The sequence below is a fragment of the Lactuca serriola genome, chromosome 4 (genome assembly GCF_051521515.1).
Source record: "Lactuca serriola cultivar US96UC23 chromosome 4, Lser_US96UC23_V15, whole genome shotgun sequence".
Lineage (NCBI taxonomy): Eukaryota > Viridiplantae > Streptophyta > Magnoliopsida > Asterales > Asteraceae > Lactuca > Lactuca serriola.
Genome location: NC_136411.1, coordinates 389,094,147 through 389,105,003, shown reverse-complemented (window position 1 = coordinate 389,105,003; position 10,857 = coordinate 389,094,147). Strand labels below are relative to the sequence as shown.

The 10,857-nt window shown below is 40.2% G+C and overlaps 1 protein-coding gene and 1 non-coding gene across 2 annotated transcripts; one reads left to right on the top strand and one right to left on the bottom strand.

Annotated features, from left to right (window-relative positions):
* Positions 1 to 8,652: 8,652 nt before the first annotated feature.
* On the bottom strand, positions 8,653 to 9,231 carry LOC145099851 (uncharacterized). Its single transcript, XM_079037355.1, has one exon. The coding sequence runs from the start codon at positions 9,229 to 9,231 to the stop codon at positions 8,653 to 8,655; it is 579 nt and encodes a 192-aa protein (XP_078893481.1).
* Positions 9,232 to 10,293: 1,062 nt separating this feature from the next.
* On the top strand, positions 10,294 to 10,400 carry LOC145103520 (small nucleolar RNA R71). Its single transcript, XR_013706607.1, has one exon. It is a non-coding gene; the product is annotated as a small nucleolar RNA R71 (small nucleolar RNA).
* Positions 10,401 to 10,857: the final 457 nt, after the last annotated feature.

The following is a 10,857-nucleotide window of genomic DNA, read 5'->3' as shown; positions in this document are numbered from 1 at the left end:
CATGAATGAAGTCTAAAACTATATTTTCATACTGATAGTTTCACTGGGAAAACTCATACACTTTCAAAAGGATCAAACATTCAAATAAACGGGTCTTGGTAGAAGACTACTTTTATTGGAAAATCTAGGATTTTCTAGGGAACAAACTATTTTCAAACATTGATGACAACTATTATATTACATGATTGTAAACACTTTTATACAAACAATGACACTAAATACTTATGAACTCACCAGCTTTATGCTGATACTCGTTTTCAAAATGACTTGTATTCTCAGGTCATCAGTAGACAGGTACAGATGTAGCTTTTGAGAAGATGGGGCACATACAAGACTCCTCTTTATTTTGATTATAATTTTGGTGTCTAACAAACTATATGATGTGTGTAAAATGCACTTGTTTTATCCCTACTTTTAATTAATAAATTTGACACACAAAGGCAGTGAACCTGTCTTTTAGTGGTATAGATTAGTAAGTAAGGTGTCGAACTCAGGGAACGGGAAATTAAACTAATAACTAATTTTAACTAAACAACTAATAAAAGTAAAAGGGGTTTTCTTCTAGTTTTGCAAGACTAGAAACTAAGGCACACTAAATTAACTAAATAACTAAAGCAACAACTATTCACCAAGTTTGATAAAGATGTTTCTATTTAGGTTCAACCAATTCACTCCTATGGTTATTTGTATTTATGATAGATTAATTGCTATTGGTTACCAATTATAACGGTTAGGTTCATGTTCATTACTCCTAACCCTTAGACAATTAACTAATTTAAGCGGTGATCAAGTGTTTAAACTAATTAATTCCCTAGATTAATGGTTTGGATTAAATAAGATTTGTAATGGTCAATCAAGTTATTAATTCAATTAACCTCTTGTTTGATGGTTTCTCAAACAAGCTCACACATTAATCTTCCTATTGTCTTATTAATCTTAGTTTCATAATCATTACTTCTAAGCATATGGTTTAGTGTTCACATAGACATATGAGGTTAACAACTAAGAGATGTTCATGCAGCCTAATTGTCTTCCAATTAACAGAAAATAGTAGTGATTAATGCATAAGGTTCTTTAACAAACTTAATTTAATAAATCACCAATAAACAATTAATCAAAACTAAGAATTAAACCATAGGAGTTCCTTGGTATTCCCCAAACAGAAACAAAAACGAATTTAGTTCATAGTTGCAGTAGAAACAAACATAAAAACAAGGTTTTCTAAATCAAACATATTCAATACTTAAATCTAAGTGGTAGAATTAACCTAATTGCTTGAATTCTTCAAAAGATTGAAGCTTAGGGTTCCTCAGCGTCCTTTAGGGCTCTTAATCGCAGCTTGACCTTCAAAAGTCGCCAGGAATGTGTTCTCCACGGATAAAGATTCAGTTTTTATAGATATCTCAAAACAGGGTGTACTCGGCGAGTAGCAGGATCAACTCGCCGAGTAGGTGCATAGTTATCCGTCTTGAATAAGGAATCGTATCTATCTTCTGGAACATCCTCGTGTACTCGCCGAGTAGAGTCGTCTACTCGCCGAGTAGATGGTCTTTTGTCTCTTATTTTCATTCTTTGATCTTCAATTGCTTCTCCTTGCTTCCTTTTACTTCCAAGCATATCTTCTGGACTGAAAACAAAATTCAAAACATTTTAAGTACCTTTTGTCCACATTATTCACATAATTAATAAAAAAATGATTAAGAATATGTACTAAATAATTAACTAATTATGCACATATCAAAATACCCCACACTTGACTTTTGCTTGCCCCCAAGCAAAACTAAATTTTAAGCATATTAGAATCACATATAATAACTCCAATCTAACCCAACCATTATGTCAAGACCGCAACGCATGCATTTGTGTCTAAAATTTTCCTAAAAACCCCCCATACTTCAAATACTCACAATCCTCATAAACATTTGCCCACTCACCCCGAACTATGCTCATTTTATGCAACCCTCTGAATCCATCCGCAGAAAACCTCTTTACCCTCAAGGTATTTTTAATTGAGCAACCCAAGCATACATAATCTAGAATTACAACTTTTTGATACCACTATGGAGCTTCCTTTTGAATTCATCCCTTCTTTGATATTTGACCTTTGATTTCTTTGAATTCACCACTTTGTATTGATTGATTTTTGGTATCTTCAACTTTTTTGGATTTCTTGGAATTTTGATCTTTAGATCTTCACTTTATTTGCTCCAAAATTCTTACAAATTTTCTTGTAATTCTCTCTCTCTTTTTTTTACATGTATTCCTCATTTTTTTTTTCACGCAAATCCCTACATGCTTAAGCAGGGGCGCTCAATCTCAACCTTTATTGGCTAATGATAACAATTTTCCTGGATACATTTCAGGTTTAGGCTGCTAAACATATTGCATCCTTCAAACTAAGCGAGGACGTGTTTTTGTCTCATGATTTCACTGAAATAAGGAAGCCACAAATGCACTAGAACGTATATAGGCTCAACTAAACATTTGGGTTTTCATGCAATTATCAACATAATTCTAACATGGAATCCTAATTTTTCTTTTACCAAAATTTCCTAAATTAAATCCCTAAGTCATATTTTTGGTATGCAACAATTTTTTAAAATTATCCTAAATTAAGATTCTAAATTTTCTAATATGTGACTAACCCCCTACCCCACACTTATTTTATGCAATGCCCTCATTGCATATTATGCAAAATAAAAATGCAAATATAGAGAGAATTGGAACAAACTCCCCTGGGGTAGCAGTCGATAGGTTGCCACTCTCCTCTTCAGCTCCTTCTTCAATTGACTTTAGCCATAGGAACAAGTCATCCATGGCACGGGTGTCATGCGTCTCGTGTGGTTGACGGCTCGAAAATTCCACGGAACAAGGTTGTGAGAAAGTCTCCAGTAGTAATCCCTCACAAAGAGTGTATGAATGTCGCAGTGAAAATAGTCAAAGCAATTCTGAAATTCTAGAAGTAGCAGGCTACTCGGCGAGTAGGCCTTGATGCAAAATAAGATCGTGTAATATCGCATGTACTCGCCGAGTAGAGTTTGTGCACTCGGCGAGTAGTGACTGTTTCCAGAATTGTTCTAGTTGCTGCTTCTCTCGACTTTGGTGTTGAAATTGGAAATGTAAATTGACCCTCACTCGAATTCCTTCAGTAGCAACACTCTCTATGATCCTCGACCCTTACGGACTCAATCCTAAGGACAAGACTCCATAATTGCTTAAAAATCTTTCATTCCTTTCTTGACCCTCACTAGTTAGTATGCTTCCCTATCTTCAATTCCTGAAAAAAAAACTAACAGTGACACTAATAATCCAACCACAATAAAACAAAATCCAAAGCGTTTAACAATTGTCTTAGAACAAAACATCATAAGCATAAAAAAACAAAACAAATTCTTCAATCTTCATCATCCATTCCAGCTCCTCCTGCTCCACTTCCACCCTCTCCATCTCGTCTTCGCATCCTCTCATCCCAATTCATGATATAGGGATAGCCGGTTCCAGGTCTCGGGGCAATTTGCATTTGTTGAAAGAGGTACTCGAAAGATTGATTATTGTAGTTTACCCCTCGCCCAATATCATCCAAGTAACGTCGGTACTCTACTTGGTTCCAACCATCATTATCCTCCACCGGAATAACCGGTGGATCCTCCCGCACCCGTTCGCTCCTTTGTCGGACCCGCCTTCCCGGCTCCTCGGGGACCGCCGGCTCATCTTCATGTGGAATAGTGAAGGAATCACCAAACTTTTCAACTATCCGTGCCCTCCTATAAAGTGCAATGTTGAATGGTGGAGGGTGGAGAACCGTTAGTGCTCGAGCTTGTGGCAAATCCAAGATCCCAAATGATTTGGCAAGTCGGGTAATAAACATGCCTCCATTTATCTTTGAATTGATCTTCTCTTTGACCACCCCCTCAGCAAGAAATTTGGCAATGCAGTAAGGAAGGTTGCAAAAAATGTCCGGAGTGATGATGCTCCACATGTAGAAGATGTCAAGGGTGGGGACTTTGTCCCCATCCTTCCACATGTTTATCGTACTAGCCACAAACCGGTGAATGAGTCGGTGGATCGGAGAACGAATGTGACCTTCTTGCGCGGTGGAAGGAATGTAGACTCGGTTGGCAATTGTGTTCCACCATGTAGACGCCACTACCTCCTCGGGAAGTTCTTTGCAACAATTTTCCAAGAAGGCTTCAAAATAGTCCGTCATCACCATGTCTTGATCATAAATACCCATCCTCCATGAGAACTCCACTATGCTGCATTGTCGCAGCTCCCCGCCCAAAGAGAAAGAGATTGTGTTAGGATTATAGTACTCACTACCACCTCGAAATGAGATGGTAGCAAAGAATTCCTAGCACAAATCAGCGTAAACCGGCTCTTGGATTTTAAATAACTGCAACCAACCATCACAAGTGATGTTGGCATATCCCAAATTGCAATCCTTTACCAAGTACGGGGTGAGTTCTTCTTCCAAACCAACATTTCCCATCCATCCCCAATCCACTGCATTTGGAAGGTGAATTTCCTTCTGCCTAAGTGCCTCCAGCCTGTTTAGAGCTCTTGTTTTTGATGATTTGGACGTAATTTGTTGAAAAGATAGCCATGGCATATCACCATGGCTTCCCCCTCGTGAAGATTGACCCCTTCTTGCCATGCTACCTGTATACACATATCAAGAACACAACAACAAACAACACCCAGTAATTAAAAACAAAAAAATATTGGGTCTGATAGTGACCTACTCGCCGAGTACACGACTCTACTCGGCGAGTAGTATGAACACCGTGACAGATCGAGTGCCGGATCTGTGTAAACTGTCCAAAGGTCCAAATTTTTCATAGGGTTTTGTTGTAATTTCTTATCTAACCATAAATCTTGAAGAAAATACTCCTAACAACATCTAATTCGTGATTAAATCAAAACCCTAGAAGTTGAGGAAAACTCCCCAAATCCGAAACTACTTCAAATTAAGACAGATCTATGATAAAAATCAAACCTTTCATGAATTCAAAGGTTAAAGATGTTACCTTTTTGCTTGAATAGTGAGAATTGAGTAGAAAATTGAACAAATCTTGAAAGCGACTTGAACTATGGCTGAGAGGATAGTGCACGGCGAGTAATGGGATGAAATGGTGAAAATAAAACTTTTTTTACAGATTATATTTCACTCGTTTTAAACTGGCTACTCGCCGAGTAGAATGGGTCTACTCGCCGAGTACAAGAGCTTTCGACTGACATCTGACTGAACCGAACATCTACTCGCCGAGTACACGGGTCTACTCGCCGAGTAGAATGTCACAGATTGAAGAATTTTGTGTATTTAGAAAAATCAGTGTATTAATTCATGTTTTTACACCATCCACCCCACACTCTAATCATGGCTTGTCCTCAAGCAGTTATCGGCATAAAAGTAGATGAAGAAGAATGAAAAAAATGTGAAAATAAAGAAAAGGAAAGAAAATGCAAACTTGAGACTCGGGTTGCCTCCCGAGAAGCGCTTCTTTTGATGGAGTCGTTAGCTGGACTCCTCCCCTTCTACGTGGCTGTATTCTTTTCCAGCAACAACAATTCTTCCATTCCTTCATTCCGGGGGACTCCTTCTTCATATGTTTTAACCCTATGACCATTGACTTTGAAGGGCGTGCCGTCTCTTGATAACAACTCTATAGCCCCATGTGGAAATACCGTCTTGACCAGAAAAGGACCATCCCACCTTGATTTGAGTTTTCCCGAGAAAAGTTTTAATCGTGAATTGAAAAGAAACACTTTTTGGCCTTCATGGATTTCTTTATTCTTGATCCTTTTATCATGCCATTTCTTGGTCTTTTCTTTATAAAGCCAAGAACTATGGTATGCATCATTCCTTAGCTCATCAAGGGCATTCATTTGCATCAAACGGTTGCTCTTTAGTTCTTCCATGTCGAAGTTGCACCTTTTTAAAGCCCAATACGCCTTATGCTCGATCTCGACCGATAAATGGCATTGCTTTCCATAAACTAACCTATATGATGTAGTACCAATAGGTGTTTTGAAAGCTGTACGAAAGGCCCATAATGCATCATCTAGCTTATCCGACCATTCCTTGCGGTTGCTTCCCACCGATTTTTCTAAAATTCGCTTCAAGGCTCGATTGGTCACTTTGGTTTGTCCACTAGTTTGTGGATGATATGATGTGGAGAACTTATGGGTAACCCCATATCTCTTTAGCACTTTTTCCAATTGATCATTGGCAAAATGTGTGCCTCGGTCACTAATAAGGGCTTTCGGGACTCCAAATCGTGAAAATAGTTTCTTTAAAAATCGTACTACCACCCGTCCTTCATTTGTTGGTAATGCTTGTGCTTCTGCCCATTTAGTTACGTAATCGACCGCTACCAGTATGTACTTGTTCCCTTTGGACATGGGAAAAGGTCCCATGAAGTCAATGCCCCACACATCAAACACCTCGCACACTTGGATACTATGTTGTGGCATTTCATTTCGGGATGAAATATTTCCCACTCTTTGACAAGCATCACATTCTTTGACAAATTGGGTTGCATCTTTAAAAATCGTTGGCCAATAAAACCCAATGTCAAAGATCTTCTTCGCCGTGTAGTGTGCTCCATGATGTCCTCCCGTGGGCCCGCTATGGCAATGTTCTAGTATTCTCTGGCTTTCCTTCCCGAACACACATCTTCGTATGATACCATCCGCACAGCTTCGGAAGAGGTATGGGTCGTCCCAATAGTAATATTTGATTTCAGCAAAGAATTTCTTCTTTTGTTGACTGCTATAGTCCTTTGGGATGTAATTTGTAGCTAAATAGTTAGTTATGTCTGCGAACCATGGCTCTTCTCCCACTGACACCATGATGTACTCGTCCGGGAAGTCGTCTCCTACGGTATCTTCTTGCAATTGCGGGTTCTCAAGTCTTGACAAGTGGTCGGCTATCACATTCTCCATTCCCTTCTTGTCTCGTATCTCTATGTCAAATTCTTGAAGAAGCAACACCCATCGTATTAGTCTTGGCTTGGCATCCTGTTTGGAAAACAAATACTTGACAGCCGAGTGGTCAGTAAAAACAGTAGTTTTAGATAGAACCAAATAAGGGCGGAATTTGTCAAAGGCATACACCACAACTAGTAATTCTTTTTCCGTGGTGGTGTAATTTTCTTGGGCTGGGTTTAGGGTCTTGCTAGCATAATATATGGGTTGAAAGTGCTTATCAACCCTTTGACCAAGGACAGCTCCTAATGCATACTCACTAGCATCACACATAATCTCAAAAGGTAAGTTCCAATTTGGTGCAATAATGATCAGGGCATTAGTTAGTTTTTCCTTTAAAATTTCAAATGCCTCTAAACACTCTTTAGTGAAATTAAATGGTGCATCTTTTAGTAGTAGTTGTGTTAGAGGTCTAGTTATTTTGGAAAAATCTTTTATGAAACGCCGGTAAAAACCCGTGTGTCCTAGAAAACTCCTAATGCCCTTCACATTAGTTGGTGGAGGTAATTTGGCAATAGTGTCTATCTTTTCCCTATCCACTTCAATTCCCATTTTGGAAATCTTGTGGCCCAACACTATACCCTCCTTGACCATAAAATGGCATTTCTCCCAATTGAGGACTAAGTCAGTTTTTTCATACCTAGCAAGCATTAAGTCAAGATTAGTGAGACAATCATGGAAAGATGATCCAAAAACGGAAAAATCGTCCATAAAAACTTCCAAGAATTTTTCCACCATATCGTGGAATATAGCTGTCATGCACCTTTGAAAAGTCGCGGGTGCATTGCATAACCCAAAAGACATGCATCTATAGGCAAAAGTCCCACTTGGGCAAGTGAATGTGGTCTTTTCTTGGTCCATTGGGTCTATTGGTATTTGAAAATACCCCGAAAATCCATCTAGAAATCAATAATAGCTATGGCCCGATAATCTTTCTAGCATTTGATCAATAAAAGGTAAGGGAAAATGGTCTTTACGAGTGGCATCGTTTAGCTTTCGATAATCGATGCACACTCTCCAACCGGTTACCGTTAGTGTCGGAATTAGCTTGTTATTTTCATTGGTTATGACTGTCATCCCTCCTTTCTTGGGCACCACTTGGACCGGACTCACCCATGGACTGTCGGAAATGGAATATATAATTCCTGCATCTAAGAGCTTGACCACTTCCTTCTTGACTACTTCTTGCATATTCGGGTTCAGTCTTCTTTGGTGTTGTACAACCGACTTTGCTCCTTCTTCCAGGTTGATCTTGTGGGAGCAATAGGATGGACTTATTCCCTTGATGTCGGTGATGCTCCATGCTATGGCCTGTTTCCGCCTTTTTAATACTTGCACAAGTTCTTCTTTTTCAGAATTGGTCAGGTCAGAGGCTATAATTACTGGCTTTTGGTTGCCTTCTTCGAGAAAGGCATACTCCAAATGATCTGGTAAGGTTTTCAGTTCCGCTTTTTGGCTCTGACTGTTGGACTCGTCGAGTGCAAGTAAGGTACTCGGCGAGTTGACGGCTACATTCACGAATTCTGACTTTTCTTCAGATATACTCGGTGAGTCGATCGTCTCTACTCGGCGAGTAGGGCTTTTAGATTTCTTCATTAGTTCTTCATACTCCGCTTCTTCCAAGAGTCTTTCAATTTCTAATAGATCTTTTTCTGGATCAAATGCTTAATCTAAAGCTGCAAACTTGTTGGAATCTTCAGGTATGTCTTCCTCCAATAGTTCATCAAGCATATCGATTGAGAATTTCGTGTTGTCACTGATCCTAGAATACTTCATAGCTTGGTCCACCCCGAATGTTACTGAATCGTCCCCGACCCGCAAGGTGAGCTTTGAGTCTCTCATGTCTACTATAGCGCTGGCCGTGTTGAGGAAGGGCCTTCCAAGGATGATTGGTACTTGTGGATCCGCCTCCATGTCTAGAATGATGAAATTAGCAAGAAAGACAAATTTATCCACCTTGACTAGTATGTCTTCGCATATGCCTCTTGGAAAGGTGACTGTTTTGTTGGCCAAGTGTATTGCCATGCGAATTGGCCTTGGTTCCGGGAGATCTAGCTTCTTGAAGAATGAATAAGGCATTAGATTCACACTTGCTCCCGAATCGTCTAAGGCATAAATGGTGGTCAAGTTGCCAAATTGGCAAGGTAAGGTCAAACTCCCCGGGTCGCCTTTCTTCTTAGGTAGCCTATTTAGCATAGCAGCTGAGCAGTTTTCATTGAGTACCACCTTCTTCACTTCTTCCATCTTCTTTCTATTTGTGAGAAGTTCCTTAAGGAACTTTGCATATTTGGGCATTTGCATGACGGCTTCAATGAATGGTATGTTGATTTGAAGAGTCTTGATGTGATCTAGAAACTTCTGGTACTCCTCTTCCTGCTTCTCCTTCTTAGCTCGGGTTAGGTATGGCATGGGAGGCTGGTAAAGTTTTTCAGAAGCCTGTGTGGAGTCAGAGTGTAATTCTTGGTTTTCTGCTTGCTTTTCTGCCTCCTCCTTCTGTGATTTCTTGGATGACTCGGTCTGAATAGGTGCCAGGGGGTGATTATCTTCCCACTTCTTATTGTGACAATGTTTATTTGCGCGCCTCGTGGGTTATTTTCAGTTTTGCTAGGGAGTTCGCCCGGTGATCTTTGGTTGATTTGTTGAGCAAGTTGCCCAAGCTGTGTCTCTATATTGTGAATAGATGCTTGCTGGTTCCTTAGCATGGTCCTTGTTTCTTGAATTGCAGCATCATGGTCACTGTGTCTTTTTTCTGAAGCAACTACAAATTTTGTGAGCATTTCTTCCAAGCTTGGCTTCTTTTCTTGCACCGGCTCCTCCTTTTGGTATAACCCTCTCCCTTGTTGCCTAAACCTTCCCTCCTTGTCTTTCTTGTACTCTTCATAAGGGAGCCAATCTTTCTTTTGTCTTCGCCAGTCTTCCTCATATCAGTCTCCACTTGAGTAACACACTTGCGCCTTCTTGTTGCCATTTTCATCTAAATCACAATCTCTAGTGAGGTGAGGCCCATTGCAGTTTTCACAACACACCCGAATAGCATGGATTGTTTGATCCATTTTATCCATCCTCCTATCCATAGTTTTTAGCATAGCCATGACTGCGGATAAGTCTTCAGTAGCTGCATAGGCCGCTCCCCTAGTGACATCATGCCTAGGGTTGTGGTATTCTCTAGAGTGTTTAGAGAATTCTTCAATCAATTCTTTGATCACCGGGGGTGGCTTCTTTGTGAGCAGGCCTTGCGAGTCTAGTAACTGCCTGGTTGTGACATTGACTCCATCATAGAAGATGGATACTTCTTGCTGGCTGTTGAGGTCATGGTGTGGGCAGTTTCTTAGTAAGCTCTTGTATCTTTCCCAAGCTTCATATAGAGACTCTCCAGCTTGTTGTTCAAAGTTAGCCATGGCCTTCTTCAACTTGGCTATCTTGGAAGGTGGGCAGAAGTGATCAATGAATTCTTCTTTCATCTTGGCCCAAGTGGTGACTGAGCCGGGGGGAGTGATTTAAGCCAGTCTTTTGCAGCACCCTTGAATGTCACTGGAAGCATACGAAGTAGCTGGGTCTCGCGGGGCACATTTGGAACATTGAAGTAATCAACTACATCATTGACTTCATCCAAGTGTTTATAGGCATCTTCATGGTCTTTTCCATAAAAGGGTATTTCCTTAAGTAAAGCTAGGATATGACCCTTTAGCTCGAAGGTAGCAGTCGCGGGAATTGCGGGTTGCACAAGTCCCGGGCTAGTGTCGTCTCACATCCTCTTCTTCCATTCTCCCATGGGGATTTCGTCAATGTTAGCCATTGTGACAGCTAACTCTTCCTCGGATTCGGTTTCGTGCTCATATGTCGGGTCCTCTTCTTCTTCGGTCTCGTACT